The sequence below is a fragment of the Lissotriton vulgaris genome, chromosome 2_1, assembly GCF_964263255.1.
Source record: "Lissotriton vulgaris chromosome 2_1, aLisVul1.2, whole genome shotgun sequence".
Classification (NCBI taxonomy): Eukaryota; Metazoa; Chordata; class Amphibia; order Caudata; family Salamandridae; genus Lissotriton; species Lissotriton vulgaris.
The window spans coordinates 238,432,792-238,454,961 of record NC_141687.1 but is presented as its reverse complement, the minus strand read 5'-3'; the positions used below and the strand labels follow the sequence as shown (position 1 = coordinate 238,454,961).

At 45.4% G+C, this 22,170-nt stretch overlaps 1 protein-coding gene across 6 annotated transcripts in view; it reads right to left on the bottom strand.

Annotated features, from left to right (window-relative positions):
• The window catches only part of NF1 (neurofibromin 1), a 2,008,692-nt gene extending 1,988,675 nt beyond the window's left edge, over positions 1-20,017 (bottom strand). For 5 of the 6 annotated variants that reach the window (XM_086954826.1, XM_086954830.1, XM_086954828.1 and 2 more), the window contains exon 1: positions 19,749-20,008. In XM_086954826.1, the coding sequence (XP_086810952.1) occupies positions 19,749-19,808 (60 nt within the window). In that variant the 5' untranslated portion in view covers positions 19,809-20,008. Of the gene's footprint in view, positions 1-19,748 lie in introns of all 6 variants that reach the window. The other variant, XM_086954827.1, reaches the window with a different exon arrangement.
• Between the last annotated feature and the right edge of the window lie 2,153 nt (positions 20,018-22,170).

The following is a 22,170-nucleotide window of genomic DNA, read 5'->3' as shown; positions in this document are numbered from 1 at the left end:
CAAACCTTTGATTGGAAGATCAAAGTCACACAGCCCAAAGGGTAAATGTAACTAAGTGAGAATCCTCTTCCCATATTTCCAATATTTAAAAAAGGGATTCCCCTTCCTCCTGGGGCTGTAGTTCTGGAAGATATCCCTTCTAGTACTAACTTACCCAGGGCTCACCAAGATAGTTTTTCTCCTGTGAAGTGGCCCCTCCGGGCGGTAACAGGCAAAAACAGCAGTAGGGGAAAAAGAAATAAAAACAGCTCATTATGAAGTTTAAGCCTAAAAAACATAGGTTTTCTAATACTTTAGAAGAGTGTGCTCATTAATTAGCCACAAAAAGTAGAAGAGGCGATGAATGGTGTGTAGAAGAGGGAATGAATGGTCTTCTCCATTTAGATCGGGTATTCGAGTCCACAAAAAAATATATCATAAGTATCAATTCTAGGTTGCCATTGGCAGGAGAAGGGGTTCATGGACATTAGGGCAATTGTCCATAATAACTGGGTTGGAGCAAATATGGGTATAGTGAAGGACAATGCTGGGGATGAAAATGCTGAATTGGGGAGCACCAATAAAGAGGGTCTTGGAGTTCCTTGTGAGGTCGAGTGGATCCCTGAAAGATCTCCTCCAGTTTCCTCTTTAAGTATTGCCCCCAAACTCGTGAGGACTCTTAACGCATAGGCTCCTCCATTTTTTTTTCCCACCAGCACAGTTGCTTAATACAGAGGCTGGACCAAGGCATAATAATAACTCACTCGACCATTTTTCCAACGCTTTGAATTTGGTTTCCTTGTTCAATAGTGAATTGGGCCCACCCACTAGAAGGTACATCTTGCAGCTCATTATAAAAATGGAGGCCAAGCGCCTGGTGTCAAGTAGAGATATGGATTGGGTGTATTTGGATGCCTTAGCCAGACTCCTGAGTTATAGGGTCACATTTGGCTCCAGGATAATTGCAACGTTAGTTCTGGCAAAAGTGGACCATTTCCGGAAAAAAGGTATTGATATTTTCCCATTTGAAGTGACCACAGACCTTAAGCTAGACTACCACAGACAGGGAACTCGGGAGTCTACTCGAGATTCATGTAGTAGTAGGGAGGGGTTTCAAATAAGGACATCAAAATCTCATTTGGTAGACACGGGGAGGAGAATGATAAATATAGGAAATGAGGATCAGAGGGTTCGAGAATCTGGCAAGGGAGATGAATTAGTTCCCTGGAGGTGGGTAGCAGATGCATTGAATTCTTCAGAAAAGAAAACTTACAGCTCCCAGTGTTGCAGAGGTAGCCATTTGGGTAAAATTCTTTCCTGGAATATTGCGAACCTGGGACAGTCTAATTACAAGTTACATTTTGTAATGCATTCCTGTCCTTTGATAATCTGCTTACAGGAAACTTGGATACGCTCCGATTTAAAATATAAAAAAATTCTTGTATTCTCTTGTGCAGCAAAACTCACTGTAAAAGGTCACACCAGTGGAGGTATAGCTATTTTACTTAGTAGCAGTATAAATTGAAATCCCATGGTGTTTGTCCATTCCTCGAACCTCTGCATTTGTGTAAAGTTAGCTCTGTGCAATGCAATAGGAGGATTGTATACATCTTTTCTTATGGTAAATGTTAACGTTCCCCCAGGGAGCTCGTCTGACTTTTTAGTTGAGTCCATGTTCTCCATGTTCTCTTTTGTACATATTATCAGTGTATCAGAAGATTGTACATTTCTAATCATGGTGGAAGGTTTCAATGCTAAAATCTTAGACTGCACCACCTTGAGTTTTGGAATTCAAGGTATGAAGTATCCCAGAGGCAATTTTACCTGGTAATATTAGATCAGATAAGTAAGGTCTATCCTTTTTGGACTGCCTGAGATCCAAAGACCTCATTGTGCTAAATGGCAGGTTCGCTGAAGATTCTCCAGCCTCCTTCACTTTTCATTCCTATCAAGGGCAATCATTAATTTATTATATGGTAGCATCTCACCAAATGTTTGGGATTTGTTCCCAATTTGAGGATGGAATTAAGTGATCCCAGTATTCTCTCGGTGGCTACTGATTTAGAGCTTAAGGCGCTGGAGGAGTCCTGGAATTCCAAAAATGACACAGTTGTCTATAGTAAAAACAAATGGGTGTACATTTTTTGTCAAATAATACGATGAATTTGGCCGGTCATGTTAAAACAGCGAGTTTAGGCCCTTAACTTGAAAATCCTAATGCTTGGTTTGAAAAGCACCTGACCCTGTTTCGATCATGTGGGAGTTAGAAAAAAATTACCAGGGTTAAACCTTTGGGGTTACTCCCTGGGAGGTAAAAAAAGGTAAATTGTGACTTAATTTCCCTTGCCTGCTGATGACGGAACCGCTCCGTCATCAGCTGCGGTGGCGCTGTGCTGATGACGGAGCGGTTCCGTCATGGCCCGCTCGGAGCGCCTCCGCGGCGCGAATTCCGCGCCTGCGCTGAGCGTTCCATTGAGCGGGGCGGGCCATGACGGAACCGCTCCGTCATAAGCACAGCGCAACCGACGCTGGTGACGGAGCGGTTCCGTCACCAGCATGTGGCCGCTGCGCAGCCGCCCCGCCTCCTTAGCACTGCGGCGGAATAGCCGCCGCAGTGAAGGGGTTAAACCCTCCAACCATTAATGTGATCCTTTCGCTGCTAAGCTTTTTAAAGAACTCAATTCAGCCATTCTCCCTCTTTGGTCCAGGATCATTCAAGAATCCCTCCTACAGGGAAAGATTCCAGATTGCCTAAATGTTGGGCAAGTTACCCCAACTTCCGACCTATAACCAGCATTATGACACTAGCTATAGTGCTTGAAAAAATGTGTCCACTCGCAGCTCTGCAACCACATTGAGAAATACCAACTCCTTGATCCCCATCAGTCAGATTTCAGATCAGGGTACAGTACTGAAATGGCACTAACACACTTTGTTGATGACGCCTTGAGAGCCCTTGACCATTACGTCCATTGTGCCCTGATCCTTCTGGATTTGTCTTCAGCCTTTGATAAGATCAAACATGAACATTTAATTGATCTTCAACACAAGATGGGTCTCAGGCCCGGTCCTAAATTGGTTTGCTTCCTTCCTGCATAACTGCACACAACGGATCAAAGTTAATTACTCCCTTGCATCAAGTACACTTATCATGATTGGAGTGCCCCAAGGATCCACGCGCTCGCCCACTCTCTACAACCTTTTTATGGAACCACTCTCAGTCATTCTGAACCTTTCGAATATTCAGTATCACATGTATGCAGATGACACGCAATTATACCTGAATATCTCATCTCAAGAGGACATAAAATTATAAAAAAACGTTAAATGATACACTTGCACAAACCCAACAATGGTTAGCTCTGAAACATCTGCTGGTAATTACTCTAAAAACTGAATTTCTGTTGATCTCCTCACCTAATCACTCGGCTCCTACCCTAGACTGGCTTAACCAACTCACTGCTCAGAACTGCACCCCTCATGTTGTAGACTTAAAAGCATGCAAGTGTACAGTGCTACTATTAGGGGATCCAACTTCCAATTCAATACCCTTATGAAGATCAAAACTTTCATCCCCCTGAAGACCTCAAGCCGGCGGATCAATCCTCGGTTATCTCTAGACTGGAATATGATCTGGTGACCCTTGCGGGACTCCCCAAAGTTAGCTTGGCCCGACTCAAAGCTACTCTGAACGTATCGGCTAGACTCATCAAAAGCTCTAGAAAGCATAACCACATCTCCCCCGACCTTTTGTAACTAAATTGGCTAACCATCGAAGCCAGAATCGGATTCAAGATAGCCTGTCTGACTTATAAAGCTATCCACTACAACACCCCGATCTACCTGGCAAATAAGCTTGAACTTTCGGGCTCTAGCCGGAACCTTAGAAGTACGTCCACCCTACTCTTGAAACCTCCAAGATTCAAAAAGAAAAAAAAAATCATACAATCGTTCTTTCACTGGTCTTGCTCTGAGAATCTGGAACTCCCTGCCCTCAGAGATTAGATCCAATTCTTCCACTGCATCCTTCAAGAAACTTGTCAAACGGCTACTCTTGAACGAACTTTAACAGCATCAACCTGTGATCATGCTCTTGTTTTTGCTAATACTCTGGTGCTTGTTGTACTACACTGGTGCCTTTTATTGTATGCTTTTATGTTATTTTGCTAGTGTGCTCTTAGGCAATTTAAAGCATACATTTGTGAATATCCTCTTGTGTCGTTAATTTTCGGATTCCTGTTGCGCTACCTTGGTGCGTTTTACTGTATGCTTTTAATGTTATTTTGCTCTTCGTGCTCTAGGGCACTGTTGATACCCCCAACTCTTAACCTGATCTACTTGCCCAGTTTGTTGTAACCCTCTCCTACTGGCCCTCTGTGTTTGTACCCTTGCTTTCACCAATTCTGTACAGTGCTCCTATACCCGTATGGGTCTTTCTCGCGCTCTATAAAACTATTCAAATAGGGGGCGTGGCCTGCAGCCACCGAAAATGGCCGCAGCCTAGAGGAGCTCCGACCCCCGGCGACTAATTCCAGCATTCGATACCTCATCCGTGCCCAAAATTTGCCGTCCTTGACGGCAGAGGTGCCGGGACTCCTGCGGCGCCTAGGATCCATTGCGGGGCAGAAAATCGCTGGCCGTACACGCGTCTGACAGCAGCGCAAGGCGCGGCCTGTGACCTCAAGACAACCGGGGCCTCAAGTACCAGCTGTGCTCAGCGGCCGCTTCCAGCTCTCGCGGTCCTGAGGGGCCGTGTGGCGCCACGCGCCATTCCTCGTCGTGAAGACTCCCTCTGGAGACTGAGTGGCAGCAATTCCGACTTCCACAGATGCGGTGAGGCCCGCGGGGTGAAACACTGGGGCCCACTGCCAGAACCAGCCACTATTTACAGCGGCCGATTGGCGACTAACGGCGGCAGAAGGTGCACATCGCACAGTACTGGGTGAACAGATATAACACGAGCGTGGAGCGCCTCCTGACTGGGGGTCTGAGGCGGGGATCGCCCCGGTGTGTACAGGATGGTCACAGCTGCGGCCTACTGCGGAGCGCAGCCCCGGCCCAAGGCTCACCTACCAGGGCACTGTGGCCTTGTACCGCCCTGGATCTCGAACTCATAGTGAAGCCCGCATTCAGAAGCTGGTCCACAGCGGGATGTTATCGTGGACCGTCGTCGCACGCTCAGAGACGCACAACACACCAGCTCTTCACAGACGAGGGTGGGCCCCATCATCACTGCAGTCACGCATCTTGAGGGTCTTGGTACCCAACGGTTGTAGATTGCTCAGGGGGTGAGTTTTGAGCAGAGACGAAGTACAGATACTCCGTGTTTGCCAACGACAGCGCCGCAACGGCGGCCGGCTGGTCTGAAACCAGACAGGCCGCATGCGCTGTGAGGCGACACAGGCAGGCGGCGGCGGCGAGTACCATCAGCTAGCAGCTTGCGGCTCCAGCTCATTTCAGCAGAACAAGACACAATGGGGGTTCGTGGCCAATGAGTGACCCACCAAAACAAACTCGAAAATTATGCCTATTCCAAATCAGATCAAGGCCAGCACAACCGACGTGAAGGCCTGCTGGGGCCCCTCAACGGGAAAAGAGATCACACTGGAGGATATCATGAACACGCTTAATAAGGTACATACGTCATTGGAATCCCGCATAGACACCATTACCTCTGAACTTTCTCTAATCTGCACCAATTTTAGAAACCTAAGCTCTCGGATGACGGAGGTAGAAACCACAACCACTGAGCGGAACTCTGACACAGCTGCCTTGAAGAAACAAGTGCAACAGCTGGAAATGGAAAGCAAGACGATGGCTGCAAAACGGGATGACTTTGAAGGTCGCTCCCGCCGCAATAACGTTTATATAGTGGGAGTGCTGGAAGGAGAAGGGGACCCTGCAATGGACCTCTTTGTAGAAGACCTGGTCAAGACTCACCTGCAACCCAGAGGGCTATCCAACTATTTGTCAGTTGAGCGGGCCCACCAGGTCCCTGGAGGCAAACCCCAACCAGGTGCACCCCCTCGACCTATCCTGGCACGTATTTTCAATTTTCAAGACCACGACATCATCCTCCAGACAGCCTGACGGCCCACCCGGACAGCTACCAGCAAAGCACGATCTCCTTCTTCCCGGTACATGGCGGCTGTGGCCAAAGAGGGCTGAAATTTCATTGCGGTAAAACAAGAACTGAGGAAGCGTGAACTCAAATATTCGATGCTGTTCCCCACAAAGCTCAGAGTGTAGGCGAACCGAAAGACATGGTTCTTTCCTACACCGGAGGAAGCACAGGACTGGCTTAAGGGTTGGCGACCAGTTCCACCCAAAGGCAAATCGGGACGAAACATAAACCGAGGAACTGTGGGATCACAATCTCATGGAACGCCGGAGCAGACTTCGGCGACGGAAGCCCAGCAACACAGGGACTAACTGAACGTCACAGATACTGTCCTCACCGACTATGGCGTGATGAGGGCCTATTCATTAGTTACTATATATTGTGAAGTAGTTACTTGTTTGGCTGCACTCTGGGAACTTGGTTAGATGGAACTGCAGATTCATGTGGTGCCCTGCTGTAGCAGTGAGGCCTGTGGACCTGATTGCGGCCGGCCGACCTGGGACCCCATACTGACAGAAAATCATTGATGTGTCGCCAGGGGCTCACTATACCTGCTGAGTGGGTAAAAGTATTTCCTAGACAGCCCCGGGGGGGCCACCACGGAAGCTCTCTTTGCACCCACGAAGGTACCGGGTAATGGGATTTAAGCGCTCTGCAAAGTTGGGGTGGCGGGTAGTTCCGAATCAGTCTTGCAGGGAGGGAGTAAGAGTTTCTTTGGGTAACTTTTGTTTTAATTGGAATGTTGTTTGTTCTTTGTTTAATGGCACACTCTCTACTCATACACACAATTAAGTACGATCGTAGGGATCTCCGTGACATACAGCACACATCCCAAACGCTGTCCATGACAGGGCCTCGTGACCCCTCTGCTGTAGCGAATGTACATCTGCCTACAGTCTCCTGGAATGTCAACGGCCTCCGGGATAAGCTCATGCTGGGATTGGTCCTGCAATACTTAAACCGTACGGCACCAGCGATAGCCCTGATACAAGAGACTCACTTGACAGAGACGACCATTGAAGCTCTTGATAGATGGGGCTTCAAACTGGTGGTACATTCAGAATTTACATCCGGTTCCCGGAGAGTAGGAATCCTCATTAAAAAACAGCACCCAATTATTATAAACCACATTTACACTGAAGATCAGCGCCGTTTCACGGCCCGTCGTGCCAATGGGAAGGTCGGGCTCTCAATCTAGTTTCAGTATATATCCCCCCGCACTCCACTCACTGGCGTTCCCAGCGTTAAGCGCGTTCCTGCTTCAGCTCCTGCAGGGTAATTTAAATCGTAGGCGGTGACCTCAATGCAACACTGGATAATATCCTACATCGCATACCCCTCAACAACAGCATCAAGCACACACTAACTTAGCAGACTTTGACACCCTGGGTCTGGTAGATATCTGGCAACTCCGTTTTCCACGGGCACGACAATACAAGTACTACTCGGGCGCACATAACAGCCTATCTAGAATAGATCACATATTGGTGCCGGCGGGGGAAATCGGTTTCCAAGGGCACGACAATACACGTACCACTCGGGCGCACATAACAGCCTGTCTAGAATAGATCACATATTGGTGCCGGCGGGGGAAATCGGGAACTTCCTTGACATTACGCATTTACTGAGGGGCATCTCAGATCATTCCCCTGTCAGCGCTTTGTATACATGGCACACTACAGCACAGCAATGAATATTCTCTATCTACCCAGGATACCTCAAGAATTCAAATATTGGGAAGGGGTTGAGTGACGCTACCAACCTCCCTGCTAATACTGTGGGAAGCCTGCAAAACGATGCTCCGGGGACATGCGATCTTTCTTATTGCAAATCATAAGAGGGAAAAAGCCCGGAAAGTGACGACACTTGAGCGGGAGGTAGGCGACCTGGAAAGGGCCCGCGGGGAGGACCCCTCCGACGTGACCCCTCATTCGCTGCTTCTCAAAAAGCAGGAATACAATGACTACTGGAGGGAGGAAGAAAAGATGTGCCTCTCCGCGACTAAGCACACTGTATATGAAGTTGGTGATAAGGTCGGCAAGTTTCTGGCATGGCTTGATAAAAGGGACAAGGCAAACAGGTGGATCGCAGAACTCCAACTTCCCACGGGAGAAGTTATAACGAGCCCACAAGACATAGTAGACTTCCTAGCACACCACTATGAGCAGGTTTACACCTCGGCGCTTACAATAAGGCAGGCGGATGCGTAGAACTTCCTCCATGATATCGGAAGTCCCAAACTCAAGGAGGTGGAGTCTCAATTATCAGAGGTGGACCTCTCCACAGAAGAGATAGCGATTGTGATTGGGAATCTCCAGTCGGGGAAGGCCCTGGGCCCTAACGTTATCCCCATAGAGTGGTAAAAGTGAAACACAATGACACTCACGCCCCATCTCGTGGCAATGTATGATGACTCTCAAGATGGAGGAGAACTCCAACGAGACCAGCGGATACAGACAATAGTGGCCCTTCATAAGCCTGGGACACCAGCTCAAGAGCGTGCCTTCAACAGGCCCATATCCCTGATTAATGCAGAGGCCAAAATCTTGGCTAAATCCCTGGCCAACTGACTCACGCTGCACCCGGTCAGATTGATACACCCAGACGCGACCGGGTTTATCCCAGGTAGGAATACAACTCTTAAACCTGAGACATCTCCATAGTGTGCTGGGACGCAAACACACCATACAAGAGGACACAATCATGTTATCCCTAGACACCGGAATAGCATTTAACACGGTCGAGTGGCCTTTCCTATTTGCTGTCCTCGTAAAGATGGGGGTTGGGCCTATGTTCTGCACCTGGGTTAGGTTGCTCTATACTGTTCCCCTCGCACACATTGCTAACGGACATATATCTAGAGAGTTCCCACTCTATCGAGGCACCAGGCATAGATGCCCATTGTCTCCGATCCTTTTTGTCCTCATATTGGAGCCCCTGGCGGCCTAGGTGCGACAAAACCTGGTCATTCGCGGGCTCCGCTGGACGAAGAGCTGCTAGGACCGAATATCCTTATATGCGGATGATGTTCTCCTCTACCTGGCCTCTCCCAAACGTTCATTCAAGTGTCAGACATCTGTGACTCATACGGCAGATACTCACGGTACACAATCAACTGGACCAAATCAGCGATGTTCGTCCTGAAGGGATCTCCACCGACCCTATCAGTTAAACGTCCTAGGGATACTTTAAAATTTTTAGGAATCCGCTTCACCCATGACCCAGGGGTCTTTATGACTCTGAACATCCAAGCTCCCATTCACCAGCTACAAAAGGGTCACAAAATACTGGCAAACACCCCTGCTAACACTTTTAGGAAAAGAAGCCCTTTTTAAGATGATGGTGCTCCCGAGGTTTCTGTATGCCCTGCAAAACACCCCTTTCCTGGTCCCCCAGTCCTACTTCCAAGCAATAGAAGCAGAAGTCGCAAAACTCCTTTGGAATAATAAACCAGTGCGCATAGCTATGACAAAGTTACTCCAAACATGGTACGATGGCGGTATCGCACGCCCAAGTATACTACTGGGTATCTCAGCTAACTCATCAATCACTGGCTCCTTTTCCCGCACAATGATCCAGCCTACAGCCTCAACAGACTAGAACTGGGCGAGGAGTGATTATATTGCGTGCTTTATAACAAGACGCGAGCCCGGATAGGCCCAACGAACCACGTACTTCAAGTGTGGTACATGGTGCGCAGAAAGGTGGGATGGCATGATAAAAAAATAAAATAAAAAAACAACCACACAAGCAACACCCCTCTGGGTCACAAATAAACTAGGTAGGCTGGGTAAGAGCAAAAGCTTCAATCACTGGGACAACACAGGGATCTCTAAGGTTAGGTTCTCTGGATGCAGGAAAAGATGGTCCCCTTCGAGCAGCTCTAGAAGCAATACCAGAAGGCGCAGACAGAACAGTTCCGTTATCACCAGAACAAACAAGCACTAGAGGCAGCGATTTCCCCTGGCACTACTCCACCCGAAGCCTCTCCATTAGAGGATAGACTACTAACGGATCACATGACCACAAGAGCAATCTCCATGATATATCGTAAGATTATTAACAACATGCCTGACCCCATGCAAAGGCTCCAAAACAAATGGGAGGGGGGGTAACTATGACACTGAATGGCAGGAAGCGCTTGCCACGCCCAGAGAGGTAGCAAGCACGTCCAAGCTGCGACTAGTGCAGCTTAAAATACTCCACAGAATATATTATACTAGAACCATGCTCTATAAAATAGGAAGAGCTCCTACCCAGATTTGCATACGACAGTGTGGGGCGATTGGTACCTTCTACCATAGGCTCTGGGAGTCACCTGCAATACAGTCACATTGAAAATCTGTCATGAACACCATTACAAGAGTTAGCGGGAATCCAGTTGCTCCTGAACCCAAGTGCTGCATCGTGAATATTTGGGGGGGGGGGGGGGGGACACCACACACAAACTGGTGTAAAGATATGGACAGTGCCATGGTGGCACAAAAAACTGTATATGTGCGAAGGGGTTGTCTAAAAAAGTGGATTAAACTATGGGGTGGATGGAACACCTACAAGGGGGGGGACTCCATGTACAACCGACAATGCCTCGTTTGAAGCAGGGGTGCTTAATAGTGCCCCGTCTTTTTTCCCTTGACATACACGATTTCCCATGTAGAGTGGGACAGTGTAGGGGGATGCCCCTAAATTAGGAACAATAAGAGTTAGTTGTACTCTTAATGCTGAAGATGTTATTCTGTTAGACATAACCCCAATAGGATTACAGGGGCATCTTTTTGAGCTCTTTACCTATGCTGATGAACATTTTTTTTAAATAAACATCTTGAAGAGCAAAGTCATGGTTTTTAGGTCCCAGGGATAGGAAGAATTTTCACTGGTTCATGGGGAATGATCGGCTGGAAGTGGTGAAGTTGTACCCATATCTGGGTAGAATTATTTCTATTAACGGTCTAAATCGGGATTACATCAGCCAGTGTACAAGCGAGGCACTGTCCCAAGATTCAGCCATTCGCAGACTATATAAGTGCTGCAGGCAAAGGCATTTTGCTCATGTTCTGGCAGCATACAAGATTAAAATTACGCCTTCATTGAGCTACGCATTTGAAGTATAAGAAGAGAGGTATTGGTTCTTCTTTGAGAAGGTTGAATGGCGTATTTGGGGTCAAATTTGTATTTTTAATTTTTTTATAGTACTTTCGGCCCTCCGGCTTGAATTTGTGCTCCTCTCTATGAATGCGTTTGCCATGGCAGCGGTCTTGAATTGGGGGAATAACATTTTGAATAGTGACTCTGGTTCCATTCGATCTGCATTAAAACATGAAATTTGTTATTGCTTGAAGTGCCGTCTTCTCTAATTGAATGAAAGCTGTGGATATGTTAGAAATTGCTCGGATTGAGTTAGCACCTTTACCAGAGCTTATTTTGAAAAACTTAATTTAAAAAAAATCAATTTATGAAGTTGGTCGGAAAAGGGATATTATACGGTGTACTCAGCAAGCCAGAATGAAATAGTGGAGAGTAGCATCAGTAAAAAACCTCTGCCGTATGTTCCATGGAACCTCTCTCATGGTGTGCGTAGATCTATTTTGTTACTAAAGCCGAATTCGCTTCTGCTAAGAATTATCACTGGAGCCTGGGAAGGATTATCATGCGATGAGAGGCGGTGCAATCTTTGTGGGAACTATCTTCAAGACCTAAATCATGTGTTCGGTTTGTCCACTTCAACATCCACTGCTACGCCATTTGCTAAGAACTATTTTTTTAAAGTTTGATATTACCTCAGTAGCTGAGGCCCGGAAATGTTTTTTTGCGGCACCATCGGAAATAGCTTTTTCAAAGATTTTTTTTTAATTAAACCGTTATTAAACATTTTTTAGATATGCTCATACTTTTTAACTTTACATTAACTGCATGCAGCTCCACATTTAAGAGATAGGGCATCTTTATATCAAAAGATTTTTATCAGTATGAATAGGTTTACTCTATGGGTACGGTTTTGAGAAGCTGAATGAATTGTATTATTAGAAGTACTGCATTAGCGTTGCATTGTGAAATATTTTTGCACTATTCATCTGTTGCATTTACTATGCTTGGACAGAACTGTTTTGCAATGATTAAGTAAAACTTAATAGCGCTAGCACTTTATTTGTCCGTGGGACCTTGTATCAAAGATGGGTATATTTGTATATTGAAGAATTTCAGTTTAAAAAAAAAAAAATAATCTGTATTTTTTTTTTTTGTAAAATTATCTGTATTTTTTACATTGTGTGAATTGCTTTTTACAAATTGTGTGCATTTTATGTGGATCTCTTCTAGTTCCAAATCATAAAAAAAATACTTTGACATAGTGATTCAGGGTCGGGACCATGCCAACAAAAAAACAGCAATGAAGTTTTTTGATTTTCTGAATATCATATCTGATTAGGTTATATTACTATCATCTCCTACTAAAGATGCACAAACATCAGGAATAAGACTACTCTACCCATTAGCAACAGCAGCATTCTCAATTAGACTCACACTGAGCCCCTTACTGAGGTCGAGATCTCTGCATGAGTGTGGCCAAAATGGATTCCAAAGTACTTCAGTAACCCTGGCTGCCAGATCAATCTCCATACCAACAACATTCAGGGTATTTCAAACATTTTATGAGGCACACTGAAATCTTTTATGTTTCGCGCTTGTGCTATCACTCAAATATAGGTGAATGGACTTATCACAATTTCAACATGCAAACTTCAAAAAAATTACTACATCAGATACATTCATTTACTGACTTTACTTTAGTCACCTTCTTTCATCTGGCCCCAAATGCTTTGTAAATATTTACTTTAAAAAACGATCTGTCTAAAATACACAGTCAAATCCACCAGGAATGCACACATAAAGTCAATTTGTGACACTGCCCCAGTGCCACTCAGTGTCCTATGCCTCCTGCAAATGACTATGACATGCACGTTTTTGCTTTTAGGGGAAAAAATATATATATATTTTTTTAATTACTGTAGCCAGATTTATTGTACTGTTCCCTAAAACATCTTAAGTGGTCAGGGTGAAAAACACCACAAAATATATATACTACAATTTCTTTACAATTACCTTGATTAGCTTGTGCAAGTTTCAATCAGCATAGTTATTAAAGAGTAATATATCATGGATGGTATACTTCCACAAAGAAAGCCAGAATATGAGACTCCAAGCACAGTGTTGATTTTAAGGTTTTAAAAAATGGCAGATTAGGTTATTCCAATTTGCTGCCTTGCAATAGGTTTAGAAAAATGCATCAAAAGAAGAAAAAAGGAGGAGATGAAGCACACATCTGAAAATAATACCCTAGTTCTGTACTGTCTCAGGCATACTGGCCAAAAATCATATTTCCAAAAGGATTTTCTTAATGTGCAACAAGTTATGTACTATTCCTGAACAGGTGCAAAGGGAAAAAACAGTGCACGGATCAACATGAGCAAACTGGTTGGAAGTCTTTAGTGCAAAATAAAGGGAAAGGTTGATTCAATGTTTAAATTAAGGATTTTGTGCATTTCATGTTCATTGTGATTTTCATTTGCAAGCTTAATGTTTGTACAAATGGATACCTCCCGGTGAGAAGCAGTTAGTATACTCAGTTTTACCTTCAGATTAAATCAGAAATTACATTATTTCCAGTAAATCATGCAAAAGAACCAAGTGGATGCAACTTAAATACACTTGAACGCTACAATTAACAAGTAAAATCTGGATGCATAATGAATAAAAATTCTTTACTTTCCACCTAACAAGTTTGTTTTATTACAGTAACTCAGTTTGTTAAAGATTAATACAGTGGTATCTCGGCCACGCCTCAAATTTCAATTAAATGTAAGTTCATGTATTCTGTTTGGCTCTTAAAATTTGAATTTTTATAGCTAGCTATAAAAGTATATTAGAAGGAACCCTTTCTCCAATAACAAAAGACAGAGAAAGAAAGAAGTGGGAAAGGGAGTGCAAAGCTGGAAACCAAGAAGTGACTGGTCGCTAAGAAACAATAGCTAATGGGCAGACTAGGCGAATCTACTGGCATGACCCATCTCATTCCGACATTTTATAGACTATGGAAAAAATTAACTAGCCACCAACGAAGTTCCCGCACCTAAGCTCATTTGTTTTAACGTCTTCATATAAAGCCAAGAATGCTCATTTAACGAAAACTCATGAAAGATGTTGGATAGACTTTTAGATCCTTTCCTTCCAATGAACAAAATCTCTCTATGGTACAAAACGGGGGACCATTGAGAAAGCCTAAAAGACGCATCCAAATGTCCACTTGATACACATGCCCCCAACCAAATCTGCACAAAACTATTAATCATTTAGGAGCAGAAAGTAAAAAAAAAAAAAAAAAAACTATTCTTCAGTACTGTGCTCTGAGAATGGATGAATTATTGTAAAAGGACAAGGAGACCCAATTCATAACTGGTCAGGGACCTTTGGGTAATTGAACTTTTTTCTAAAGACAGTGGTCCCCAGACGAAAAATAGTTGAAAGACAATAAATATAGACCCAATCAGTACTATATTGTAGAAATCTGTCCAGCCCGACAGATATTTAATGTGCAATCAATTCAATATTTACAAAGAACAAACAAGAAGCAGTTTTAAGTGGAACACAAGCCTGTATCCAACTTTAGCAAGAAAGACGTACAACATAAAGTGAGGGGTTCAGGCAAGGGAAAATGTTTTCAGCACATTTCTCATAGAACAAACAGAATATACAGTAGACACCATTACACAAAAAGTAGGACATTTTAAACAACCGTATATGGTGTACAAGGTGTCAACTGCGTTTCTATCCCTTAAGAAAATACTGGGATCATCTTCAGGACATTTTAAAAAGCATGCCTGTTTACACATGACTTAATTGCCTGTGTCAATGGCCAGGCTGCTTTTGGAGGCAATATAAAGAATGACCGGTGTAGAACCATATAAGAAAAGGTCTGGGTGCAGGTACGAGGGGTGAGGAATCGGAAGGCTAAGACCGGTTAGCAGGGTTCCAAGGTGACGATAGTTCAAGTTGGAGCAAGCCGTTTGTGCATACTGCGATGCGGTCCGGAGGTTGCAGCATAGGTGATTGTGCCACGATATCCTGAAATTCAAATTGGACAGGATACGAGCAACTCTCCGCATTCCATGGGGCTCAGTTAGGTCCCAATAAATGTACTACATGACCATTATTTCTAAGTATGTATTAATGCATGCCGTATCACTGCAGCATTTATTTTAATTTGTTCTTTATAAATACCTCACTTGAGCACGTTTTAGGAGTGGCGAACACAGGGCTGCTCCCTGTGTAGTCCGGAGGAAGAGCTTGGGAAAGCTCGAAACATGTTGACAGAAATGACTAGGCATACCTGACTCATTGACAGTAGGATCCCTAGTTCTCTACCCCGTTTTTAATGTATACCCCCCAGGAGCAAGAATAAATCATTTGTAGCTCACTAGGAAGGTATTTTTTAACTCACTTAAATCATACCACTCCACTTCACAACACCACTTGCACCACACATAGTCCATCACTTAAAAGTGCTCCTACGTAGTTCACAAGTCGCAGGACGCCTCAGTCCATAGAGGGTTGGGATGGCCCCAATGATGAAGCATGTCACCGTGGAGGAACCCTGGTGAGTGAGGGAACTCAAGAAAGAAACATCTTTTTCTTTCTTCTTCAAAATATATTGATTCCAACTCCAGTGAGTGTTGCGAATACTAGTCACTGACAAACCAGGCTTTGTAAAACAAAAGTCAAAAGGTTTTATGTTTACTGTTAATTATAGGAGGGTGAGTCTGGTTCCTACTTCCCTCTTTCTCCACCTTTTTGAAAAAAAAGCTAGATTCTTGTACCAGTGCGGTTAGGGAAGATCCAGAATGTAAATTTAGCAATGTAAACCAAGCCGCGGATGCGGTCTCAAGTAGGGTTCCGCAACCATGCATCTCCAGTCTTCAGTCTGTTAAGACTGGAGTGTTGCCGGTCGGAGAAATCACTGGCAACACTCATGTTGTGACAGACTGAAGACTGGAGACGCATGGTTCCGGAACCCTACTTGAGACCGCATTTTCATTTACATTCTGGATCTTCCCTAACCGCACCGGCACAAGTGTCTAACTTGCAGTCCACACAAACGGTTTGCTCCAACTTGAACTATCGTCACCTTGGAACCCTGCTAATCGGTCTCAGCCTTCCGGTACGTCACCCCTCGTACCTGCACCCAGACCTTTACTTATATGGTCCCACGCCGGTCACTCTTTATCTTGCCTCAAAAGGCAGCCTGGCCATTGACGCAGGCAATTAAGTCATATGTAAACAGGCATGCTTTTTAAAATGTCCTGCAGATGATCCCAGTATTTTCTTAAGTGACTGAAACGCTGTCGACACCTTGTACACCATATACGCTTGTTTAAAATGTCCTACTTTTTGTGTAATGGGGTCTACTGTATATTCTGTTTGTTCTATGAGAAATGGGCTGCAAACAAACATTTTCCCTTGCCTGAACCTCTCACTTTATGTTGTACGTTTTTCTTGCTAAAGTTGATACAGGCTTGTGTCCCACTTAAATCTTCTTCTCGTTTATTCTTTGTAAATATTGAATTGATTGCACATTAAATTTCTGTCCAGCTGGACAGATTTCTACAATTAATACTGATTGGGTCTATATTTATTGTCTTTCAACTATTTTTCACTGAGGATGGATGAAAACACTTCAACTCACACAAGGAGGAAAAAGAGAGAAAGGAGCAATAGGGGATGAGAGTAAACACTGATAGTACATTCATTTTGAACAAGTCAAGTCAAGTCAAATAATTTATATAGCGCACTACATACCCAGAGGGTCTCAAGGCGCTAAGGGAGGGGAGAAGGATTACTTGTCAAATATCCACGTTTTAAGTTGCTTGGGTTGTAACTAAGTTTAAGTTGCTTTCTGAATGCTAGGTGGTTCTCTTCCTAACCAGCAACAGTCTTCAGTCAAGCCAGAGAAGATCACACTGAACAAGACACAAGTGGGGAAATTATGCACTCAACAACGCGTATGGCAGCAACACCAAGTCAAACACCAGAGGAACGCAGCTAAGCAAGTCAGGAGAGACGGAACTATGTGTTCAAGCTTCCTCAGCACATAAAATGGATTTAGCTGATTGTGCAACCACACGTCGCAACCAACCTCAGGCTGCGAAAAAAACTTGCAGACAATGCATGAGTACCAGGTTTAAGAAACAAACACTGATGGAAAGACCATAGTCAAGATAGAAGACAAATGCAAGACCAAAGCAAACACAGCAGATCAAAATTTAACATGTAGTGAAGGAATTCAACACAGCAAGCAACACAAGATTTGTTGTCAATGCAGTCAATAATACAACCATGACAGAATCCGACTAAACAGGCATTGTTAGACCTGGGCGACAACACATCCTACATTGTACTGCAAGAATTTTACAACCTACCATCATCCAAAAAAACTTCAAAGCAATAACGAAGACTAAGATGGGATTGTTTACAACAAGGAATACGGGGTACAGAATATAGAGTTACAACCCAAATAAAAATGAAGAAATACAAAAACAAAGCAAAAGAAAGTTAGTAGGCAACGAGCAAACAAGGCGGCTAAAACAGGAGGGAAAAGTCAAGCCAAACATTTACAAGTGCAACTATAGACTGGGTGGGCAAGAGGCAAACACAAATAAAGGCAGAACAAGTAATACATGCTGTCATGTACAGCCACTCCAAGAGGATTTTGGAGCAGGCCAAATGGGAATCTTTTTGTTTTCAGAAAAGGTTAATAATAAAGTATACCCAAAATAGGAAGAATTGAACTAACTGGAGGAACAGCCACAAGTTAGAAGGTAACAAACCAATACAGCTCGAAAGGAAGACACAAATCAGGCAAATGTGCAAGAAAAAAATGCGGCAGACTGACGAGATGAGGGATGCTTTGGACCCAGTGTGCCTTAAAAAGGCAAAAACAAATAAATCAGGATAAACGATACAAGTGGGAAGCAGGGAAGATGCAAGTGCCAACAGGGGGTAATGGCACCAGTCAATGCAATGAGGAAGCAAGGGGATTGCTTATTTACTATGATTGAGTGTTACAGCCAATCAAAATACAAGAACTGGATAGGGATCAGGAATACATCAGCAACGAAAGAACGGAGAAATTAAAAAAATATAATGATTAGCCTTCTCAGAAAGTTAAAATGTAGAATTTAAATTGTGGAAACGCTGAGCCCAACAACAGTTTACAGAGAAAGAGAAACCCAGATGTTATTGCTAATGGATTAACAAGTGCTTGGGTAAGAGCCACTGTATTTTGCTTGGGGTGATTCAAGCATGGTCCAGCAAAACAAACCGGAGAGGAAATGGCACCTAAACATAAACAAGGAAAACACGAATGGAGAAGCAGAGCCCGAGGGTAAGGCAAGCCCGGCAACGCATGGTAGGAGTGGCTGAAAATGCCAGGCAAGTCCGGAGAGATGAAGCAACTTCGCAACACACAAAATAAAGGATTGCTCCCTGCTCACCAACAAAACGCGCCTGCAAAGGCTATGCGTGGGCGACGGGTCTATGTTATAAGTATGGAAAAGGGAGGAACGGCAGCGACAAACAGAAGCGATGAATATTTGGACAGCCCAAGTCCCAGTGATGTACCACAAATAAGTACATTTAGTAAGGCCATTCGGGGGTGGGGAGGTAGAGAGAGAGAGCACGGAGTCTAGAGTGGTACGTGGGAAGTTGGAACGGGTGGACAAGCGCAAGAAACTGAAGAGTTCAAAGGAGGCTACAAAACAGTCATAACAGGGCGCGAGCTGCAGTGATTAGGCTTGATGACAGGAGAGGTAAACACTGGTCAGAAGGGGGCTAGTTGTTGGCTGGCACTGAGTAGCATACACATGAGGATAACTTGATGCAGTCAAATTTAGTATGACAAAGCAGCGAGGGAAGAACACGGGGTACAGATGGAGATGCTAGGAGGGAGCACAAGAGAATACACGTGGGAATACAGGATGATAACAGCGAAGCATGTGCAAGGAAGGAAGCATGTGCAAGGAAGGAAGCATGCACGCAAGACGGAGAAAATGCATGAGGACACAAGGAGTGAGCATGCACAAATCAAATGTGCAGGAGGACATGATAATACGAGAGTGCACATTGAGATCACACAGAAGGGGTTCCAGATGTACCAATGGGGGCGGGAGGGTGATCACGAGACGGGAGAGTATGAAGAGAGGAGCAATACACAAGGGAAATAAAAAATAGCACTGAGAGGGCGGGATCCATAGGTAGAGATGCTAAGCAGATGCGTTGGATGAAGCAGATGAGCAAGGAGAAATCGTCCTAAGGAAAGGGCGCATTCATGACGAACGTGAACATAGGATAGAAGGGGTGCGTATAAATACACATGGGGCAATGGATGACATGCACTAGTCTAGAACCGAGATAGTCAGCAGAGAAGATGCATACAGTACAGATGCATTGGGCGACATAGAAGGATGAAGGCGAAGGCAACCTCAAGCCCATTTTGTTAGGTGACAGCAGCGCGAGGAAGGGTTGCACGGTCACAGTGATAGAGTAGCGCATCATCCGCAGTCTGACTCTGCGGGCAGCCCCAGCCAGGACCCTCCGTTACCTGATCATCGAACCTGTTCATCACGGCCTGCACCCACTCCACCGGCTTGTGAGCCGCCATGTCCGGGCGCCCACCCGCCCTCCGGGCTGCTGTGGCCGCGCTTCCTGTCCGTGCTCAGCGCTATTGCGGGTGCCGCGGCTCTCTAAGCCTCCTCCGCCTCCTCCTCCTCCTCCCTGCTGCTTGCTCTCCCCTCGGCAGCCATCACAGCGGAGCCGCCATGACACTCGACCGGAAGCCTCAGCCTTTTCCACTCCGCTGCCAGGACGCATGCGCGTGAGGGGGGTGAAAGGAGGGGGGCTTTCATTAATGAAAAGGAGAGAGCAGAGCTTGATGATGTCATAGCCCATGCCTGGTTGCAGGGGAGGGAGGAGGGGTTGACAGCGCACCCTGCACAGACCCTATATCTCACACACGCACGCGCGCGCGCCCCCTCCGGGGACTGAACCTGTCATGTGCACACTCACATAATACACATTATCAACCTGCACAGGACGTAAACCATGTACTCAGAACCCGACAGTAACAATCTCATGCATCACAACAGATTTGGCATCTCCCTGCAAAACACCTGCACCATAATACTCATAGCACCCATATACACAATATTACCCTACTCTAAAACATACATGCACCAACTACACACCATACCATGCACGGTCTTTACACTACTTTGAAACATTGTACGGCACCCAAACATACGCAAAAAGGGCATTGTGCGCAACAAACTAAAAGCGACACTCGCACAGTTAGGTCTATGTCCGCCTAATCTCCATATCATAGTAAAATCATTTTGTTTATCTACTTGTTATGATAAATGTGTGAAAATAAGTGTCAGTGTTTTCTGGTCCCGTGAACTTTACATTCCCTCTAAAATATATTCCAATGGAACAATGGGCTTTGTAAGTTTGCTCTATGCTGGGGGCACTATGTATGGGGCAGGGGCCGATCATGCACAAGGGCCTCGTGCTAAGCTAAGGAAATCACGGGACACAGACACAGGGCTGCTCTGGTCGGACCGGAAGTCCCGAGCGACCTCCGACCATTTATTTATAGCCTTCAGGCCACGCCTGGCCTGAAGGTGCAACAATGTGTGGAAGTGGTTCCGGGGCTCAGCCGAGACCCTCGGACCACTAGAACGTTACATCCCTCCCCAAATTAGTTCTTGTTTTTCTTAAAGTTCACCACTGCTCATGAATCATACGCAAAGTCCGCCAGCTTCTGACTAGGCCTGGGGTTCGGTCTCAGATGGTACATGTTCCTTCCTCTCACTGGGGCTACTGCTGGCATCGGGGATTGCACTGGTGGTGTTGCAATCGCTGGAGTCTTGTCCTCTTCATGTTGCGCTGCTTGGGTATGATTCTCATGTTGATCAGTGAGCGTAATGTCCATGGAGCTTTCAATGCCTCCTTCATCTGCTGATGATGTTGCAGGAATCCGCTTGAACCAGGAGATATTGCGGGTTACTTCTTCTCCATTTCTCTGTGCAGTGATTGCGGTGCCTTTCGTGGTCTTGATGATCCAGGGGTCAGGTTCATATGGTGTTCTGAATTTGCCTCCTGGCCGCCGAGTTCTCAGCAACACTGTGTCACCTGGCGCTAGTGTTCGGCTACGTGTTCTCCTCTTTCTGTTTGCTCCGTCATTGTTTACTCTCCTCCTCCTTTGGGTTTCTTCGGGTTTGTACTGCTCTGCTGTCCATCCGTCAGTCATTGGGAGACTATCCTGTCGGTTCCCTGCAAACATCAATGACCACGGTGTCCTTTGCGTTGTGCTGTGTGGTGTGCTTCTGTATTCACCGAGGAAGTGTTGTAACGCTTTCTCTGGGTCACTCTCCTCTATTCCGGCTATTCTCAGCACTTTGTTGATGGTCCGCATAAATCTCTCGGCTTCACCATTCGCCTGCGGCCACTGCGGTGTTATGCGATGATGTTTGATTCCTAGGTTCTTCAGGAAGTCATGAAATTCACCTCCCTGAAATGGGGGCCCATTGTCCGTTTTGAGTATTTGAGGGCGTCCAAACATGGCGAACACTTTGTCTAGGATGGGCTGGACATTCTTGAAACTGGTAGATTCTGCTAACTCCACAATAGGATACTTGGAAAAGGAGTCTATGAGCACGACTGTTGTACGCCCGTCAGGGAAACTCCCAAAGTCCATGCTGACCCATGACCATGGTGTTGGGGCATGTTCTTCAGTGACAATGGGTGCCGGAGTTTCTTGGTTGCTGGTGAGTTGGCATGCTCGGCAGTTTTTTACTAGGGTGTCAATGCTGACGTCCATTTCTGGGAACCACACTTTTTCCCTCATCCTGCTCTTCATCCTTCGTATCCCTTGGTGCCCCGCATGTGCTAGCGTGGTGGCGTGCTCTTGCAGACTTAGAGGTATCACTATACGGCGTCCCCTGAGGACCAGTCCATTTTCAGCC